Source organism: Astatotilapia calliptera, chromosome 9 (genome assembly GCF_964374335.1).
Source record: "Astatotilapia calliptera chromosome 9, fAstCal68.1, whole genome shotgun sequence".
Lineage (NCBI taxonomy): Eukaryota > Metazoa > Chordata > Actinopteri > Cichliformes > Cichlidae > Astatotilapia > Astatotilapia calliptera.
The window spans coordinates 26,147,052-26,168,883 of record NC_137430.1 but is presented as its reverse complement, the minus strand read 5'-3'; the positions used below and the strand labels follow the sequence as shown (position 1 = coordinate 26,168,883).

Sequence of the window (21,832 nt, the reverse complement as noted above, 5' to 3'; positions counted from 1 at the left end):
ATTGAATTGTATGGTGTTCTATTGTTCAGAGATGTTAAAAATGGGCTCACTGTTGTGTAATTATTGTTTACTGTAGTTGTATTTTTTGCTTTTGTTACATTTTCTCTGTAACTGTAACCAGCTGTAGTTTCACTGTACACTGTTGTAGAATTATTTTTAGCTGTAGTTGTATTGTAATTATTACCTGATACAACTGAATTGTAGGCTGTTGTGTTAATGTTGCTGGTTTCAGTTTTATTGTAAGCAACTGCATTTGAAATGTACATTGTAGTACTGCTAACTGAACTTTCTGAACTATTATATACTGCCTTGTTTTTGCTTTCTGTGGTTACATTATACACATTGTTTAGAGTCCCTGTTGTGTCATTACTGTCAGATGCTGTTACATTGCTAACAAATGTGTGTTTGCCAGTGGGAGTAAATGCTCCAGTTGTGGTTACATTGTACACTGTTGTGCCACTGGGAGATGGTGTAACCGTTGCAAGACCTGGAGATGTTACATTGTCAGTGGGAAATGGTGTAACTGCAACTACATTGTTCTTTGTTGTATAATCTTTGGCATATGCTGTGGCTGTAGTTACATTGTATATTGTTGTAAGATCTGGAGATGTTGCTGTTGTAGTTGCTTTGTGTACAGTTTGATTAGGAGATGGTGTAGATGCATTTGTTATTTTAGAGGGTGTAGTACTCTTAAGCACTGAATCAGGCATAACAGTTGTGGTGTTGTGTACTGCTATGAAAGTGCTGGTTATGGTGTTGGTTAGTTGGGTTTCATTAGGTAAAGTATTTTGCACTGTTGTTTTATTAAACACAGTTGAAGGAACTATTTGTGAGCTATTCTGAAGAATAGGTTGTGCTAATGGGGACTTTGCACTGGCAGTTGTTTGAAAAAATGTTGTGTTTTCTTTTTTTTGCACTGTATTTTCAATTGTTGCATAAACATCTCCACTTGTATTGGTCAACGATTTGGTGGTATCAGTCAAAGATTGCATAGCTGCAGTAATGCCGTTGGCCAGAGTTGAAAGTTCTGTTGTGGTTGGAACAGCTGAAGTGTCTGAAGGGCAGCTGTCAGTCAGAAGAACAGCAAGTGTCTCACTTGCTTCACTGTGGAAAAAAAATATGATAAATAGGTTAGAAATTATATCCTATTAGAGTCTACTGGACATAAAACATATCTCCTCTAACAGATTGTATACAATTTTGGGAAAAATGAACAACTTTCACAATATAGTAAGTGACATCAACATATGTATAAAAACACTTTCTTAAACAGAGCTCTTCTGTCTTAAACAAAAAATAAATAAATAAAAAATAATAAAAAATAATAGTAGATAGGAAAGTAATCTAATATTGAAGGAGAGTAATAAAAATAATTCAGCAAAACTTGTAAATGAAGAATGACAAAATAAAAAACTCATGTAAAAGTGTAAATGATGTTGAAACAAAAAATGTAGTAAGAGATAAGATAAGATAAGATAGAACTTTATTAATCCCTCGGGTGGGTTCCTCTGGGAAATTCGACTTCCAAAAAGCACAGCAACGACCGAAGTTACAGTTACAGAATTGTTATATATATATATATATATATATATATATCACACACACACACACACACACACACACACACACACACACACACACACACACACACACACACACATATATAAATACAGAGACAAATATAAATAAAATATACAAAGGGGATAAATAGAATAAATAGGAATAAAAAATAAAAATACAAGTGAATTGCACATTTCAAGTATTGAGTCTATTGCACTGTTGACTATTTACAAAAAGTATTGCACAAGGTATTGTACAGTGAGGTGAAGAGGCACTACAGCTTAGTTGTTCCCCCCTCCTTTGTCCTCCTGTTTCCCCTCCCTCTCCCCTCCAGAGAGGAGTTAAACAGTTTGATGGCGTTTGATAGTACTTCCTATTATTATCATAAACATACAATGGTTTGGTTATGTTGTATTTGTTATGTCATGTTGAAGAAACAGAGTACATCCCCAATAACCTTGCACTTTTTTGTGTATTTACAGAAAATATGAAAAAAAAAACACTCTTAAATTTCCTACTTACAGTTAATGTACATGACTATGAAGCCATGTGGGCATAATTTTCAAAGGCTGCATTTTATATAAGCCTATATTTTATACTCTTGTTACCATGCAAGTCGTGTAGGATCAGGTTGACAAACATCTGAGCTCCGCAGGTCACTGGCAACCCAGGTCAGGTTGGATTCCAACAGTCTCTGGACAGGCAAATCAGGAGCACCACACACCACTGACAAAGCACAGAGTACCATGAGTAACAGTGACAAATTATTATATCATGTAAAGCAGTTGGTAGGAAAATAACAAAATAAGCATGCAAACTAACTCAGGCGAGTAAGGGAACTTTCAGCTGTAAATAAATTGTTGCTCGCAATGATCTGTTGCAAAAGTTTTTTTAAGGAGCAAACATTGATGGGTCCAGACATCTCCAATATCACCATACAGCTGTACAACCTAGAGACCAAAAGACAACAGGGCAAAGAGGAAAAAGTTGGATTGACATTACACTCTGTCAGTGGAATTTCTTTTTTCTTTCTACCATTAGCATACGTGCAGGTAAAATGCAAAAACAAAAACCCAAAACAAAACATGATTACCTCTGGTTTGTCCCATGACATTCTATATGAGCACCCTGAGTAATGAAAGTCAAAACATGATTCACATTATAGAAGTATGATCAATAATTATAGACCTACACAAGAAATCATTATACAAGTTTACAGTAAGGTTTACCTGATATTGCTTTGTAATATTATAATTACTGCACCTGGTAAGAAAGAATTTTTAATATGTGTAAATTATTAACAGATTTTGTTAAAAGCAATCACATTTAACATCCTGGAGACCTTTAAATGACAATTCTTATTCTCTCTATTGTAAAAACAGACAGACAAACCCAGAACCATGTTCCCAGGTAGGCCTTAGTTACACAGGCCCAAAGACCAACGCCATGGCAACAACCGGTTGTCAAAATGTGTATTTCCCAAATGGTTGGTGAGTGGCTTCTTGAGGTGACTGACAGTCACTAGGACTGTCAACCGCTGGTTGGGCAATATAGATTTTTCCCTAACAACCAGAGGTTGGCAGGGGGTCTCTAAGCCTGCATGACTGAGGCAGAAAACCAGGACAGTTTAGTTTAACAGCAGAACTTTTTACTGCTCACTGTTGCTTTGTCTGCTGTTGTGACCAACATACTGATACTAACAAATGCATAGTAAATATCAACAAATCTACACTTACTGTATGTAATGTAATTGGATCAAGACTTACTGTTGCTTTGTGGGACATGTGAGGAGTGCAGCAGGACTTAGTAACTGTCAAATAGGGTTACAAAGTTACAAAGTTGCATTATATATATATATAGTAATTATATATTAATGAAGCATACTATAAGCATACAGTGTGGTACATACCAAGCTTTTTAGGTACTGAATGTTAACAGCTTCACTAGTAACATTGATTCTAAAAGCATAAAATTGGCCTGAGAAAGCGATAAAGAAAAGGGATGGTTAGCATGTGGGTGAAGTTTCTGAGACGCCATAAAAATACTTATTAACTGAGAAGTTCTCTTCTCAGATAGCTTGCTTCATAGAAGCAACGTTCTGTTTTCCAAAAGCCTAAATATTTTCTTTAAATTTGAATAACAATGGTGCATTCACTCATCACATATTGCAGCAGCAGCCTGGATTCTAAAAATGTCAATGCAATATTGTGATTATTTTTCTTACGTGTAGAATTACAGAAAGCTGTGCAATCACAGAAGCGAGGCATTTCCCCTGAGGATCAGACAAACATGGTTACAGCAGCAAAACCCTTGATAAACAGGGGTGAATATAAAAAGCATCTGTGTTTGTGATACTCACTGCTACAAGAGTCTGTCTTCAATTTAGGAGCCGGGTTGGAGTTGGGCTCTAAGAGGAAGCTGTAGATTAAACATGTATAAGTTACAGGGTGTACAGACACACATCCAGTGGACATAAAAAAAAGTGTGTTGCTCACCATGTTAGTGGGGAGGATTTATTTAACTGACATATATCGTCAAGAGAAGACGTGGAATTGCATCTCACAAAACCGCCACTAGAGGGCTCTGCATCCTTACACAGATTTCGACCTGATGTGGAGAAAATCCAAAGAGAGTATTGGATCTGTCAATGTCTGATTTTGCACTTATTTTGGTTATTTAATATACTTTTTTCAAGAGAGAGCTGAAAATATCACACACGTACACAATGCAAATTTTCTATGACAGGCACAGATATTATCAGAAATCCTATTTACTGATATACCTGTTAGGTACACCTGTTCATCTGCTTGTTAACAACAAGATCTAAACAGCCAATAGCACGGCAGAAACCCAACAAAGTAAAGCACGTAGCCATGATCAAGACAACCTGCTGGAGTTCAATCTGAGCATCAGAATGGGGAAGAAAGTTTATTTAGGCCTCTGTGATGGGGCTAGATGGCTAGTGTGAGTATTTGAGAAATGACTAATCTAATGGGATTTTCACTCACAGATCATTTCAATTTGAAAAAAAAGAAAAGAAAACATCCATTGAGCCAGACTATTTCAAGCTGATAAGAAGGCAAGACCAATCGCAATGTCTTGGAACAGGAGATTCACATAGTTGCTGAGTGATGTTGTATGATGGCATCATGCCAATTTGGATCAAAATCTCTGAAGAATGTTTGCAGCACCTTGTTGAATCTGTGCCACAAAGAATTAAGGCCGTTCTGAGCCAAAAAGGGCTCCGACCAAGTGCTAGGTGTACCTATCAAAGTGGACACTGAGTGTAAAAATCTAAAGCAATCTCCAACTCCAAGCTGATGTTCAGCCCATTCCATTGCATTATATCAGAAACTAGTCAGTTCAGAGTTGTTATGAGGAACTCTAATCCAATCTTCTAATCCATCTCCTGTGGTTATAACAATTCTGTTAATCTTGATAAATATCGGTAAGTAAAGTTGAACAGGTATGCCTGAATAGATATGAAAACACAGAGATGAAGATAAATGTATATTTGGTGGGTGAGTGAACAGTGTGAGTCAAAAAGTCCAGTGACGATTAGTGGATTCTGAGAGGTCTGTCAGCCTACTCCTGTTTGCTGTAATATCACTGGTTAAGTTGACTGATTACAACAGGTCTAATATTTCCATGTGTACACTTAATTCAAAAATGAATGCAGGTTGCATGTTTGTAAAAAAAAAACTTAGTTAGAAACTTGGAAAAAAATAGTTATATTATTGGATGTGATTTTTAGGATGGTTCACATGATTCCATTTAATGAGTTAAATATTTGTTTTGATATGATTAATCATCTAGCTGATGATTCACAGCTAGAAGGTCCTGGACTTTAAGCCTTGAAACTGGAGCCTTTCTGTGTGGAATTTGCATGTGCAAATAGTTTAAATGATGATTCTAAACTGGTCATAGGTCTGAATGTGAGTGTGAATGTCTGTCACATGGCTAACATGTGACAGACATTCACACTCCACAGTGTACCACACCTCTCAACTTGTTAGGTGGGAAGCACTCCTTTACCATAATTCACTTTTCATTAGCTAGGTCTATTGCTGTATTTTCAGCCTCAAGTATTATCAAGCATAAATTTTACTTAAGTCACACAAGTATTAACAAGAGATCATCTCTTTAACGGGGAGAGAAAATTAGAGCACATATCTCAATGTGTCACCCCTTTGATTTGATACTATTTATTGATTTTCAGTAATGAACTTATACATATTAACTTAAGTCACCACCTGGATTTACCTAAGTAAATAGTGTAAGAGCATTTATTTTAAAATTTGTATTTTTTTAAACTTTTTCTTTTTTTTTTTGCTTGGCCGTATATTTTTAACTGGTTGTTCTCTTTGGCATGATACAACTTTGTAAGAAGACACTGGGCAAAGCATCTAAGATGAGCTTTTTATAGTCCATCTTCAGGACACTGCGGTTTTCAACACAACAAAGCCACATCAGCAACATTATCAGGAGCTTTGTGCAAGTACTGAATAAGTGCAATCCGATACCCTGGGTACTGTGGTCCTCTTTTCCTTTTAAATCCACACTTTTCCTTGACACCATTATGTTTTCTATCAAGAAGATAGGAAGTCATATTTTGAACTATTTTACTGCAGTTGGGAACAGGGAAGGAAGCAGCACACAAGAAAGAGCAGTTGCCAAAGTAAAACGGGAAGATGGACAAAGAAGACCGGGAATCTAATTCACAGACAAAACAGAGTGAAGCAAATGCAAGGAAACAAGTGCTCACCCACTCTCTCCATCTCTCCTATGATTCTCGCTTGCATTGGTGCTCCAGCTTGCTGCAGTGCAGCGTCTCCAGCTTGTTGAAGTTCACACACTGAGACAGCATGGTTGAGCAGCAGCACCACATTGCAGGCAGTTTGGCTGGAAACAAAAGAGTTTCATGTGAGCGCGCACGATCTGCTGCACATGTAACAGCTGTACAAAGCAGCTCCTCATATCCTTTTTACCTTACATTCCTTTTTGCACTACAGGACACTTCAACTACCTGCAAAGAGAAAAAGGAGAGTTAAAGCCATGAGCCAGGCTTAGAGGAGAAATTTGATTCTGTAAAGTATATAAGGTGTTGTCGTTTTCTGTACTGACCTGAAGTTGTCTGTCACCCTGACAGAAATTCAAAGAGCCTGTTTTTCTTTTTGCTGCATCAACACTGTCATTGTGACAACCCAATGCTTTTGACACCTGAGTGATAGATGGAGAGAGGGAAGCAGACAGATAGAGATGTTTGAGGGAGGTGATGGGAGTTTGACGTATAAAGTTTAAGGAAAGTAGCACGTTTTGTTAGTTTCTGCAGTCTTAGACGTCAGGATGAGAGCTATAAAGACCACTCAGGTTTAACTGTAAAAGCACTTTGTTCTTTTATATACATATTATGAAACCATAATGTATTTCAGTCAAATTATAGTTTTTAAATATAGGAATTTAAGCCATTAGAACAATTTGACACAAAGTTTCCATGATGTATAACGAAATATCCCATGGAAACTGTTTTTTGTTTTTTGATTGATCAGATTACAAGTGCCACAGTTATGTATAGTGGCTTCAGTAGGATACAATTTGGATATTGACTCATATGTTTACTGACGCATTCTAGATATGTTAAGCACATGGTCAAACTAAGGATACTGAATCATTTATAGTAGCTTTGTGTATTGGGACTCCTCTGGCTTGAAAGGACTATTTGTCAGCTCAGCTGTGGTAAACAGTGTGTTACTTCCTGGACAAAAACGTATGGGAAAAGAAAGACACAGCTCACTGCTATTCCCGGGATGTTGTTTTGTTCCAAGTGGGACACAACTCATACTCTCCTGGGCAACAAAACTTCAGAGCTGAGACTTTTATCTCTGAGCTGTCAGTGCATCAACACAGCACTATTAGACAGCCTTGCATGAGAATTCACTGAACAACCTTTGCTTACATGCTATTTCCTTGCAATGGACCTTAAAAATATGACTAGATTTGTGTCAAAATGATCAAGCATTAAAAGTGAACCAAAGACTTAATATAGCAGGATTGATTTATGATCCATGTTGAGAATTGTAATGGTTATGTACAAATTTATTCTTCAGTAATATATATTAATAACCATAACAATAATTTAAAAAGAAAGAAATGGTCAAAGGAAGCTGGGACTATGATACCGTATAGTATAATCTCAAGACAAAGCTGGAAGTGGACAGGAAGGGTTAAAGAATCATAACTGGACATTTTATATATTTAAATCAGGTAAGGTTGTTGCTTTTATGGGTAGAAACATAGTGGACAATATCTTGATCACATAACTTTGTTGTTTGGTAATGAGTTTCTTTCTGCAACACAAAGCTGAAGGAGAGGAGAAAAATGGTACAAAGCAAAAAGGGTTATTGGGAGGAAATGACTAGTCGAAATAACTGTGAATATATCTACAGTGTCTAATAATTTGCATATCTATTACTGCTGTTTCCATTACATTTTATTTGTTTTATCATTAGCTTTACTATGCAAAGACAGCTACCAGAGACAGCTAATAATCATGGTCTTTATGTAGAAAGGTCTATCTGACATAGGCTGAGAACTGCATATCAAGTGTCAGTAAGAATATTATGTAGGAAGTGTTCATTTAAGTTAGGAATGATGGGAAAGGAGAAGAGAAGACACTGAAGAAAGCAAAAAAAAGATTAAAGAACCACATTTATAACACAGAGGCAGCAGAATTTGTAAAAGGTCAAAGTAGTAATAAAGCAACAAATATTTGGCGTAAAAAAAATCTAAATTATTTTCAGGTGATTCACAGGGTTGGAATGCGCTGCTCCCACAAACTTACATTGTGCTTACAAGACTTGTTTGTAAAGCATGTGTCAATGACCGGGTGGTAACTGAAAGAAATATGAGAAACGTAACGAGATGGACAAGGGAAATTTGTCATTCTCACCAAATTTTGGACCTCTTCTTCAGTCTTGTTGCCCTCTACACTTATGGGCATCCAATAGTAAGCACCTGCAGAAGGCAATACATCTGTGAGGCCATGCAAATGCAAAAAGGAAATCGGAAAGGACAAGAAGTGAATATTTGCTTACTGTTATTGGAACAGAGTTGACGGACATCACAATGAACTAATCTGGTGGATCCTGAAAGAAAATGTCAACTTTACAAATTGTTTCTTCTCATTACTAACACAAACTGTAAACAGAATCTCCAGTTAAATAAAATGTCGAGTGACTGCATGTTAGCAAAGGCTAACCTGATGTGAATAATCCTCCAGGTGTGCTTTGGCTGGCTGCCGGAGTTGTGACTGAAGGTATGTGGGTGCTTGTTGAGATCTGAATAGCTGAACTGGTGTTCATGGGCAGGATTGAGTTCAGAGGCGAAGCTGTAGTGTCTGTGCGGAGAATGTGATTAGTAGTGACAGGCAAAACTGGTGCTGGGGCTGAAAGACTATTTGTTGAGAATTTGATGGAGGAAACTGAAATACAACAAATATTCAGGTGCCAACTTTTAATTTTTGTCCAGTAGAATACCCTCCATTCCATTATTTGGTCCCATTATCTAGTTGTTTGTGGCGGTTTAGCTTTTTGGGTGTTTTTAGACAGTATCTGTCATTTTTTTTAGGTTTTCTTGATAGCTTTGATACAGTTTTCATATCAGGAATGCATTTTCCCACCCACATTTGCACATGTTGATGCATTTGCTATCTAAATGTTACACCTCTGTAAACAGAACTACAGATCTCTGACTTACCTGGATACTCTCCATCATTGCATTAGCATTTGCAATGAAATCAAAGCAAACTTCTTTCTTTCTAATATGTAAGAAAGAGTAAGGCCGGTCACACGCTGTCAGTAGTAGTAGTGAAATTATGCGTCAACTGAGAGCAAATCTAAACACATGTTCTCAGTCTTGCATCAAGACAAGTGCATGTCATGGAACTGCTAATTACACACAAGCACATACTGTAATTATATGTGTGACTTCACTGTAGCAAAGAGTAGTTGGTGCTGCGTTCTATGTTTTATATATTTTACTGGAGTGGTTTGTGAAGAAGGATAGCAGCAAAAGTGAAAGGAAAGGTTTACAAGACAGTAGTGAGACCTCCTATGTTGTAGGGTTTGGAGACAGTGGTATAGCCGGAAAAACAGGAGACAGAGCTGGAGGTGGAGGCTGATGATTGGTTATGGCGACCCCTAAATAGAACAGCCGAATATAGAATAAGAAGATGAAGATAGTTTCGTGTGTCTGATATGACTTTTTTCAGTTTTAGCAGTCATACTGAGTAAACTGTGGAGTAAATCCTTCACATTTCTTTTTTGTCTCTGAATTCCAACATTTTTGTAGTTCTGGTATTCTTACCAAAGACAGCAAGGTTTTGGTAAAAGTTTAAAAGCTTTAGGTATCTTAAAGACTTCACATGTTTTGATATATGCAAAAAAGTTTCAAGAATTGTTTTGGTGTCTTTTGCACATATGGGTCTGTGTTGGGAGAACTGTTTCCAGAAGTACATTAAGAGTTGAGAGAATGATGTTATTAGTGTGAGAACGGCATGAAAGTGATGACTCCAAAGAAGAACCTGCTTTTGATTTTCCCTCCCCTCTAAAGAACTATCACATGATGGTAAACTACCACATGCACTAATCTCTTGATTAGAGCAGGCGAGGAATTACAAGTCCCTCATCATCAGTGGCATATCAGTGGAGAGAGTGGACAGTTTCTGATACCTGAGTGTCTACATCACTCAGGACCTGTCATGGTCCTGCCACACGTTAAGAAAGACTGCCAGCTTCTCTTCTTCTTCAGAGGACTCAGGGACTTCCATCTGCCACTGAGGGTGCTCAAGAACTTTTACTCTTGCACCATCGAGGGCGTCCTGACGGGAAACATCTGCACCTGCTTTGGGAACAGCACCAAGCAGGAGATACGAGAGCTGTGAAGAGTGGTGCGCTCAGCCAAATGCATCATTCGATCAGAGCTTCCTGACCTGCTGTCCATCTACACCAAGTGGTGCAAGACCAAAGCCAGGAAGATTATGATGGAGCTCTCCCATCGCTTCTGCTCCCTTAAGGCCAAAAAAGAGAGAATGAGGAGGAGCTTCTTCCCCCAGGCTATTCTGGGACCTGAACCAGGCCTAGGACTAGACTCTCTCACACATATCACATCACCACACGCACTCTGGTTTTTCTTCTTGCACACTTCCTATAATTTATAACTTATAATTTCTTTTGACTAATAATCTCTTACGTAAACTGTTTTTTTCTCACATGTTTACTGTAAATTTCTAAGTTAAAGCTGTAAATTTTGTAGTAACCTGTAAATTTGTATATCTTACTGTAAACCTACTGTCATTTAATGGTCGGGCACTGCACAGCTACAAGCATTCCACCTCGTCATACTGTGTATGGTTGTGTGTGTGACAAATTGAATTTGATGACCCATCTGACTTCATTCCACCAATAATGCTTTTCTAGAATTTCAAAGACAGATTGGTGCTGCAGCAGCTATCGTTCAGCCTTCTCTGAAGGGTAGCTGGCCTCTTCCTTAGAGATAGAGATAGGGTGAGGAGTTCAGCCATCCATGAGGGGCTCAGAATATAGCTGCATTCTCCACATTGAAAGTACCCAGTTGTGGTGGTTCAGGCCTCTGACAATGATGCTGCATGGGTGAGGTGTTCTGAGCTTGTTCCACCGGGAGGACACCCCGGGGCAGACCCGGTGGAACATGCTGGGGGAGGTGGCTGGGGAGAGGGAGGTCTGGGTGCCTGATGTGATCACTCTCAGATTCTGCTCTGACATCCAGATAGTGAGGAATCTAGTGTAATAAATCTGGTGCACTCAGCCTTTTATTAACTGATGTGGCTAGTGCAGGGTCGGCACCAGAGAATATATATTGGATGGCCAACCAAGTTTGACAGTTGGTTCTTGAGCCAAATTCAAATCACACGATGACAAATCAGATGACAGAGATGAGAGACATTAACTCTAGGTGCAGAAGACTGCCAATGACCTCACTACACATTTGGCCAGTTGACTGTGAGCTCACAACATCCTTAACATATTTCCATTTGTTTTCCAAGGGGTCATGCTTTAAAAGTAGCTGCACAAGCTATGAACTCTTTTTTAGTTTCAAAGAGACATGAGGGGTGCTTCCCATAGTCTGATCTGCATAGGCCCATCCACTCAGTGAGTGGCCTCCTCTCTGATGCCGGTTACAATGATTGCTGCAGAAGCACTACACTACTGGACTGCAAAAACTTAGCAGTTATATGGCTGATTATGTGGGTTTTTCCCAAATTGTATGACTTAATGTAACTTGTAGTTAAAGTATATTAGTAGAATTCAGCTGAGGGAGCACAGTAACTTGATTGGATAGCCCTGGACCTCCAAGGCCCGCCCACAGTGTCAAGTAGTAGTAGCAGTAGTAATAATGCTACAATGTGATGTGGGGCATTTTTTCTTGACAAACATTTGGCCCCTACCAACTGAATGTTGTTCAAATGCCACAGCCTACTTGAGTATAATGACTGACCAGGTCTATCTCTTTGTATTCATCCTATTAGGACCACAGCTCAAATGATCTCAAACTGTTTTGTTTTTTTTAAACATGACAGTGAGTTCACTGTACTCAAATGGCTTCTGTGGTTACTATTTCTCAAACCAGTAGAGCGCCTTGATTTGCTGATTGATTCTTATCATAGATGTGCCGCCAACAAATACACAGCAATTGTTATGCTATCATGTCAATATGGACTAAAATCTCTGAGGAATGTTTTCAGCACCTTGCTGAAAGTATGACACAAAGAGTTCAGGCAGTTCTGAAGGCAAATACACTAGCAAGGTGAACCTAATAATGTGGCTGGTGGGTGTATGGTAGTAGTATAATAATTTGACCATATCTAACAGCAAATGATTAGCCCAGAAATCAAATTTCAGCCATCTTCTATGATTTCATGTTATTATGACAAACCTGTAATTTATACAAAAGACAGAAATCTTAACTCAAAATCCCACAAAATATCCTTTGATTTCTGTTGTTTTTTCTGATTTGCCTCCAATGTAACAAGACAAACTCACAAATCATTATTACTAGCTAAAATAATGGACCAAAATGAAATATCTTTATACAGATAGTGAAAAAAATATGCAAAGTAGTCATCAACAAGAAGTTTCTGTGGGTTGTTATTAGAGCATATTTTAGTACGTGTCTCAGGGTGATGCTTACCAGATGAAGGCAGCAGGGACCGGCCAGCTCCCAGTGTAGTTGCTGTAAATGTGAAGGAATTCTTTACATTTTTCTCTTTTGCATTGTAAAAGCAAGGTAGATTTCCTCTAGTCTCTTTCTTTGTTGTTTCTGCGCTATTGTGATACCGTTTTTGTTAAGGTACTCCTATCTCTTACACTGCAATAGCATTTCTGAAAAGCATATTTACACAAAAATAGGCCATCTGGTTATGTAAAAATAAAATAAAATAATATTTTTTATGTTTTTAGGTGAGAATCCACATTTACACAGTCTTAAATGAACAATAGAAATATCCTCTAATGGACAAACACATATTTAGTCTTTTATATTCATACATTTAGAGAAATAAACACAGCATGCATACTGGTGTCTAAGTCACACTAGTCGCATGGATACACACCATTAGTAATGCTTCTGTAAGCACGAGCCCCACGTTTCAACCGTTTGTGGTCTACAAGACATAAAAACATGCAACACTCAACATTCAACATGCTTGGAGAACATGCACTGCAGTGGTATGGAAACAAGTGACAGGCATAAAGATAACAAAGACAAGTTTTGCATGCAATGTTATTGTTTTAAGCAAATGATATTGGAGAGCCATTCCTGTAGTTTTTGTTTTTGTTGAAAGTTAATTGTCTAAATGTTTGCTCTGCTTTTTTATGATTAAAAATTACTTTGAAAATGTAAAACAATGGAAAAGAAACCTTCCAATTTTCAATAATCACTTTTAGTTTTTGTATTTTTCTCAACTCTTTAAGGAAGACTTGAAAATTAATTTCTGGTGTAAAATCTCTCGTGTGACACCATTTTTCTAAATGAAAAAACTGAAAGCAAAGCTGTAACAACTTCTCTAATGAGGCAGGATCAGATAAATGCTTAATAACATGCTGTTTGGCTAACATTAAGGTCGTTTCTGTGACAGAAAAGACAGCCCTGCATTTTATTATGAACGCAGCCACTGTTAGTTTGGCAGTCCATTCATGATTAATATTAATACATCTACTCTAGAACAGTTGCGATCCGTGACAGGTTATTCTTTCATATCTGGCTCACCACACATAAGGCTGGGGTCTATTTGCCTTGCACTGGGACTGGTCACTCCCCAGTATTTGGCATTCCAGCCAATCACAGTGCCGTCCTCGCAGGGCCCATGAGCACCCAAGTCTGCCCACATGCGGAACAAGTACAGCTCCACATTTCCGAGATTAGGTCCTGGGGGTGGATCTCTGGGACGACAGCCCATCCATAGAGAGCCGTAGGAGGGGATGGCCTGAGCAATGACAGTCCTCTCTGCTATAATGTCCCCATCAACCTGGAACAATTAAAAAAGTTAGATGTTTCTATGTCTGTCTTTATTGTTTTTCCTCTTCTAGTTTTTGCTCACATTTGAAGGCAGGCAAACTAAAAAAAAAAAAAAAGACTAGATCAAATTTAGTCACATAACCATAACTAGACCGATTTTATCGATCTTTTTTCATTTATCCGATTCAGGGTCATGGGGGGGGGGGGGCGTTGCCTATCCCAGCTGTCACTGGGCGAGAGGCAGAGTACACCCTGTAGAGGTTGCCAAAGTGTTGCCAGGCTAACAGAGAGACAGACAACCATTCATGCTCACATTCATGCCTATGGTCAATTTACTATCCTCATTAACCTAACCACATGCATATTCTGATGGACTACAAGTCTATCCATTCAAGAGACCTAAAGATCCTAAAGATGAAACTGAAGCACACTGAGGACTTCCACACTAGTGGCCAGCAAGCCACACAGTAGGTAAAATGTAAGGCAAAGCAGCACTGAGTTGCACTTTAAACTTAGACCAAGTAGATTGTCCACTAATATACATGGCTGGCTTGCCAAGTCAAGTCTTTATTTGGAAAAGAAATGCTATCAGAACTAGAAATGATGGCCAAAATGTAAATTTATAAGATCAAGTTGTAATAAAGTAATGTTATCCTTTAAATTGCTCTGACAAAGTTTAAAAAGAATTTTATATTTCACAGGCTTAACCTGCTATTTATGGTTTTATAAAACTATCACAGTGTATCTACAAAACAAAAGTACTGAGACAGCAAGGGATTGCAGTCATTAGCATTACCTGGCCTGCCTAAAATAACCAAGCTAATACATATTTCCCTTAGCAGTTCTTTGGAAACTATTTTCATACAACTGTGAGGGCTAAACATAGACTCAGCAACTCAACTTCTTGCAAAACTGTAACTGTGTTTGTCTAAACAGTACCTGCCATTTTTGTTTTGTATTTTATTTCAAATTCCACTCATTATGTGCAGTGTCTTTGCAAGTTTCAGTTATGTAACAGTTTTTCTCTTTTTTTACAAACACTGTTTGTTTTGGGTTTGTGCTAACATGGGAAAATTGTTGTTTTGACTTTTGTGCTGCTTCTTATTGTAACTACTAAATAAATTACACACATATACATACAAATACATCAATTTGTAATAATATTGGGTGTTTTTACAATCTTGCATTGTTACTTTTTATGCAAGTAAAATATCTGAATGCTTTGTCAAACACTTTTCAGTGTTACCTTCAGACTAAAAGTGTTGCCCTTTATATCCCTCCTTAGACACACTCTGTGCCAATGCGTTGGGGACAGCTGGAGAGGAAATCGGTGTCGCACTCCTAGTAGCCATCCATATAGTGCTCTTTCATCTCCCTCCAGGCCTAACTCGGGCCTAGGTGCGAAGGCTGAGCGGTAAGAGAAGGCCACCCAAGCACCAGGGAGGACCACACGAATGTCCACACATATGGTCATCTCATAAAGGAGGGGCACAGCTGTCCTGTCCTGCAGGGTCCAGTGGTCTTTGCAACCATTTAATACTGCTTTAGTGTCTCCCAGGAAATTGCCAAGTGCTGCAAATGGGTAAAAGAAATCCAGACAAAAAGTTTTAATTGCACTTCGACACAGTGGAGACAGATAAAATCTCAGTGGTGGCTTAGAGCCAAATAAAATAGCACACTTAATTTGAAGTTAAGTCAGCAATATGTTGTCAAAGGAGCTTGCAAAGAAAAGCGTCTGGACTTCTTTAAGTTACTTGAAGACGTTTCACCTCTCATCCGAGAAGCTTCTTCAGTTCTAAGGTCAAATGGTGGAGAGTCCCAGATATAAACCTAGTGGGAGTAACCCCCCACAGAGGGACAACCCCCCACAGGGGGTCCTTTTGTCCCTCTGTGGGGGGTCACTCCCACTAGGTTTATATCTGGGACTCTCCACCATTTGACCTTAGAACTGAAGAAGCTTCTCGGATGAGAGGTGAAACGTCTTCAAGTAACTTAAAGAAGTCCAGACGCTTTTCTTTGCAAGCTCCTTTGACTACGATGACCTGGATGACTGAGAACCTTCACAGACATATCAGCAATATGTTATGGTGTAAAATATTCCATTAAATAAAACTCAGTATTTCCTTCTTTTTTTTTTGTCTTTATGTGAGTAAGTCATTACCTGTAGGAGCAGCTCCCAGCAACACAAGCAAGATGGTGAGAAGAAAATAAGGTTTCCATCTCCACCTCCCCTCTAAGCAAAGGTCAAACATCCTCCTGGAAATATGAGGCAACACACTCCGCAGTCAGTTATTCATCCGTTTCTCTCTTTTCATTTTGTTTTGCAAATTTCTACATGTCAATCATGTTATTCAAAGTAAATTTTCAAACTTTTTTTAAACAAGAACAACTTGCGTGCCAGCTTCCTCTTACTGTACTTATGTAATACACCTCGTCTGTGTCTCTCTAAATGTAGATTCGTGTCAGTTTTTGTTTCAGTTGTGGGATTGCATTCAACTTCTCCTTTCCTCTCCTCGTCAACTGACACGATCTTGTATTATATGTGCCTTTGTGTGCACTGAAAGGTTGACAATGGGGCAAGGGTGGACACATAGAGATTGGGTTACACCTTACTACATTCATGCCTTTAAAAGAACCCAGTAGGTTATATTTGTGTGAGTCATTTTGTGGCTAAATTTCAGTTCATGCTTGTAAAATTTAGAAAGAGCACGATATTATATATATCTATATATATATATATATATATATATATATATATATATATATATATATAACAATAACTAAAAGAATGTTAAATCAATTTTTTACTATCACCCCTAAACTTCATTGACTCAACATTGGATTCTGACATTAATTCTTGGTCATTTTTACACCTCGGTTAATATTAAAACAATACTGAGATGATGATCAACTAAAGATCAAAAGGACATGAAGTGGAATTTCAAATGATGTTAAAAAAATTACTTAAAATACTTTAGCATAATATAATTTATTTATCTAATGTTATGGTAAATAATGTAATGATGTTGATTAAAACATTTTGACTGTTGCATTAAACACTGGGTTTTAACATATAAATGACAACAGACAACTTGACATCATTTAAAAAAAAGATTTAATTTATTGGATCACATTAGTTTAAAATACTTTTCGGTGAATTCACTCGTGCAGTGAATGATGTCCTGCCCCGGTCTGGACTGTAATTGTGAACTGCCTGTAGATAAAGGAGAACTTTCAGACTGTCACTTCCTCCATTTGTTGAGTCGCCCAATCTACACCAGAAAACAAAACCAAAAACTGAATAAAGCAAATGAAAAAAATAAGGAATGAGCATACTTTCTTCAGATTTGATGTTTTCTACTCAAGATGTCGCTATCTTTCTCTAATTCATCTTAGCTAACATAATTTGATCATCTAAGTAATCAGTTACATTAGCAAGCTAATTTCAACTGATGACCTTTTTGACAGTCAAACATCTAGAATATGTATCACTGTGAGTGTTCAGCAATATTTTTATATAAATATAACTGGTTAAGAACAGATTTGGTAAAATTGAAATATTAGAAAATAAGTGAATGCTTACCTGATGTATTCTCTGTGGTTCAGTGATATCGAACCATAAATCCATGATTTTTAAAAATCATATCCGGTCTACTATAAATCAGTGACTACTGAACAAATGGGGTGGACCACTGTAAAAGAGGGGTGCGATGGAATTGTCCAAGTAATAATAGCTTTAATTTCCCACTCAACTATAAATCAGTGGCCTTTCAATATAATTTCCTAGTGAACTATAAATCCACCTTTATTAAGTGGGTTAGTATTTTTGCATTGATTCAACATTTATTTAGCATTGAGATTTCAATCTTGACCATAATGATGATTCAGATGAAGAATCAAAATTAATTCAATCTAATCTTGCTATCAGGGATGTAGTACACAAAAAACGGACAAACTGCAAAATGATCTAATATTAGTGATGTGTGTCTCCTCACATAAAAAATAGGCATATTCTTTGTATTCATAATAAAGAAAAAAAGAATCATTTTTGAATCTTTAATAAAATGCAAAATAGAAGTATTTTCCTCCAAACATAATATAAAATCAAATCATTCTGAGGTACATGCAGTGTAGACTAGACAAGAGAACATTTAAGTGAAGAATAACTGATAGAAAATGACTGAGCAAATTTGCAAAACAAACTATCATCTCACATAATTCTGCTTTTTCAAGTCACGCAGGTTTTATTCTCAAATCTTTCCAACGCCTGTAGTTTTTAAATGTGCCATCTGCCTCATCAGCACTTAATGCTCAATGATAATTGCTCAGTATGCTCAAAAAGTACAAATCTTTACCTGTACATGAAAAGCTTTATGTAGTAATCGAGAATTTAAGTAATACAACTGCATCCCAGCCTTTCAGAGATACAAAAGAAGGGTTTACATTCATTACCGGCCATTATTAATTCATTAATTCATTTATTATATACATTTTTTATTTTTTTGTTTCACACATGGTACAGCAGGAATTCATTTCCTATACACAACCTCCCTTTCAATTAAAGTAACACTGTTTCCGAGCATGAAACAGAGTTACTTTAATTGAAAATGTTAATTACTTGACAATTACTTGATCTACTTGACAGTAGATTTATTTGAGTGGAATAACAAATAACATTGGAAAACCTGCCCCATCATTTATCCAAAGTCAGGTAGCGATGTCGTTGTTACCCATTATTTATCTGAAAATATACACTGTCATCATTTCTTTTAGGCTGTTTCATCCAGTCACCTAACTATTACTACAAATTACTGCCTAATGATTGCTAAAGCAAAGGGAGACATATTTTCTTTGTTGGTGACGAGACACTTTTCTTTTCCTTCTTTAGACAATAGTAAATATTGTTAGTGATTTTGCACTTTCTTTTAGTGTAGCCACTCTTTTTATTATTGCAACCGTCATAACAAATGTTCTTTTATATTAACAGTTATTATCTTCCTTAAAACTAACCCAAACTTTTGTGCTTGATGTGCATTTTGAAAACCCATTGACGTTATGGGCATGTTAGATAAAAAACAACTAAATGGATCTTGTTGTTGTTTTAAATTGTTGATATATATTAGACAAAAGCAACTATGAGTGAGTTATTCCTTTAAAATTTCATACTCGGCCTCAGTGACTAAAGACAAGCAGCTACATGTTTCCAGTAAAACTTCTGTAATCAATTCACAAAAGTCATTACGCTTTACTGTGTTTCATTATAACACAGAATCTGATAAAATAAAAGTTAATCTACAGGGTTTGCTGCATGAAATATGCAGAATGTCAACTGGAGTGTCTGAATAAATTATACATGTAGATGGAGCACAAATAAAATCATCATCACTTTTTTTGTTCTGAAGAATGGCAACAGCACTATTCCTTGCTTAACCCCTGCTTTTTCCCACATTCTGGCTTTCCTTGAAATCGAAACATGACACATTCTTCTCGTCTTTCATTTAAGAATTTACAGCGCTGTTTTTCATATTGTGTGCATCCTTCACAAGCGTTACACAGGGTATTTTACATTATATTTTAGATTCATTAAATACGTTTTTTGAACTTTAAATGGCTTACCTGATGCTTCTCAAAAGCATCTGTAGAGTCTTTTTATGCTTGTGCGCAATTATATATGTATCCTAGGGTCCTATGGAGACTTGTCCTCTTCATTCTGCTCTGCGCATGTCTCTTCCTTATCCCCATAGTCTCATTCATCCATCTTTCATAAGTCCAAAAATTGCCACAGTTACCGTCTATTTCACAACTTGTTGTTTCTCTTTCCTTTCTGTCCTCAGTTTCTCTTTGCTGTTCCAGTAGCAACCTGTTTCTTACACAGGAGCATCATCTCTGGCATCAGATGGCATAGTTTGCAGGTGTGTTTGTGTTTCAGTATGTGCGTGTGCTAAGGTGCATTCAGGAAATCAGAAATTCTGAAATGCAAGGTTTGCCTCTGGGACGTAATAGACACAATTTTGACACACCCCCACAGAGGAGGGGGAGGGAAGTTCTATCTATCTTTCTGTCTATTTCTTTGTCTCTGCGTGACTCTTGGGTAACAGCTGGGAATACAGGATATGGGGTCAGACAGTTCCTGCAAAGAGTATTATCCTTTATCTGGTATGTGTGTGTTTCTGTGTTTCTGTGCATGCATACATGTTTCTATTTGCCAATGCAAAGTGTGTGAGGTGAGCAAAAAATTGAAACAGTCAAAAAATGTATGCTGGGCAGGTTGGCAAACCGGTCAAACATCTCTCTCACACACACACACACACACACACACACACACACACACACACACACACACACACACACACACACACACACACACACACACACACACACACACACACACACACACACAATGATGGCAGGGCTTTGAATTTGAGCACTGGCATCTGGCGTCAGCCGTAAAATGAATCCAAACAAGACAAGAGCAGCCTCGGGGCGACACCGTTCTTCAAATCTCAGTGTGTTCTTTCCTGGTCTGCAGTGTGAGGAGGAACCTGCTGTAACACAGCTACCCGTTGACCACAGGAGGGCAATGAAGATATCCACAACTTTATTTTCCACAGTGGATCAAGTGTCAGCTTTTGTTCATTTTTACTGACCGGTAACGAAACAGTATCGGATCAGTGAAGCAGAGCATAACTGCAAAGTGCTGCTGCTCGTCTTCAGTGACGCGGCATTTTTAGCGAGCTACTTGCAAACGTGAGTGTGAGCACAGACTTCAGGCTTGAGTAAATCTGAATTCCACCAGCAAGCTCTTCTGTTTTCATCTTCTGCTACACTTAATGAATTCCATTTCTTTACCTCTTCAAAGACAACACATGCTCATACCTGGAAGATCACCTGAGCTGCTCAATAATGAGCACGCTTCTGGGCAATGTTTTAGCAAATTTTCAAACTCCAACTCCGCTGCTTTTCTAGGTAGTTGCTGTAATTTGTATTCAGCCAAGGTAATCAATGTTATATCATGGTAAAAATGTACCTTTTATTGTTGGATGCAAACAACCATAAAATAAAACTGTTTGAGAATGAATTTGATGATTAAAAAGAAGGATGCAAGCCAGCAGAAGATAATTCATCATAAAAACTATTTGGGATTTTTGCCTTAACAATTTCATTGTAAATATACTGAACAAACTATTAGAAGCTCCTGACTGCAATAGAGGCATGGATGCACAGAGAAGTCACAAGATGACTTTAATACTGAAGAAAACAAGAACGTTTAATTATTCTCTAGTAATATCAGTGTCTAAGCTGATTTTTTTTGTCTTTATTCCGTGTTAATGAAAGTATTTGGAAGTGTAAGTCATATGGAAAGATGCAAATATGTGTTTTGTGTCTGTGTCATGGAATTTGACTGGTCTTGTATACAAGCTTGCGCACCAGTCGAACATAAACTTTGCATCATGTTTCTCTCCCACACTCCGGAGAAACTTTGCATGTTGTTCTGCTGAATGTTAGCAGCCCGTTCCTGTAATTTTGCAATCTTAGTGCAAAATTCAATTGTAGTGTCAGCACCATCTGATCTGAATTTGATGTGACATTACACGTTTCACCTTCCACCCACAACATAGCAACTCCACCTTTATGCAAGTGATGAATATCATTGATCATGTGAGGCATCAGAGAGTTTAGTCAACATCCAAAAACAACATATTTATGCTAAAAATGTTCA

General features: G+C 37.6%; 1 protein-coding gene and 1 long non-coding RNA gene across 3 annotated transcripts; both read right to left on the bottom strand.

The window, feature by feature from the left end:
- Nucleotides 1–1,596: 1,596 nt before the first annotated feature.
- Nucleotides 1,597–6,500, bottom strand: LOC145430972 (uncharacterized). Of its 2 annotated transcripts, XR_013911333.1 has the most exons (4): nt 3,327–6,500; nt 2,790–2,823; nt 2,654–2,688; nt 1,597–2,510 (listed from the first exon to the last, which is right to left on the bottom strand). It is a non-coding gene; the product is annotated as an uncharacterized LOC145430972 (long non-coding RNA). The 2 variants fall into 2 exon arrangements; XR_013911334.1 differs by lacking the exon at nt 3,327–6,500 and having other exon boundaries at nt 1,597–2,286; nt 2,383–2,510; nt 2,654–3,276.
- A 3,806-nt stretch (nt 6,501–10,306) lies between these two features.
- On the bottom strand, nt 10,307–20,035 carry LOC145430862 (uncharacterized). The gene is made up of 9 exons (XM_080305836.1): nt 19,729–20,035; nt 16,274–16,368; nt 15,359–15,684; nt 13,864–14,122; nt 13,208–13,258; nt 12,652–12,828; nt 11,187–11,353; nt 10,550–10,627; nt 10,307–10,438 (listed from the first exon to the last, which is right to left on the bottom strand). Exons 1-9 carry the CDS (start codon nt 19,746–19,748, stop codon nt 10,307–10,309), a joined length of 1,305 nt encoding a protein of 434 aa, XP_080161962.1. The 5' UTR covers nt 19,749–20,035.
- Between the last annotated feature and the right edge of the window lie 1,797 nt (nt 20,036–21,832).

Coding starts and splice junctions, on each gene's coding strand:
- LOC145430862 (XM_080305836.1), bottom strand. CDS start 19,748: ATGCTTTTGAGAAGCATCAG. Junction 15,685..16,273: donor GCTGGGAGCTGCTCCTACAG/GTAATGACTTAC, acceptor ACCCATTTGCAG/CACTTGGCAATTTCCTGGGA. Junction 13,259..13,863: donor AGACCCCAGCCTTATGTGTG/GTGAGCCAGATA, acceptor TATGTCTTGTAG/ACCACAAACGGTTGAAACGT.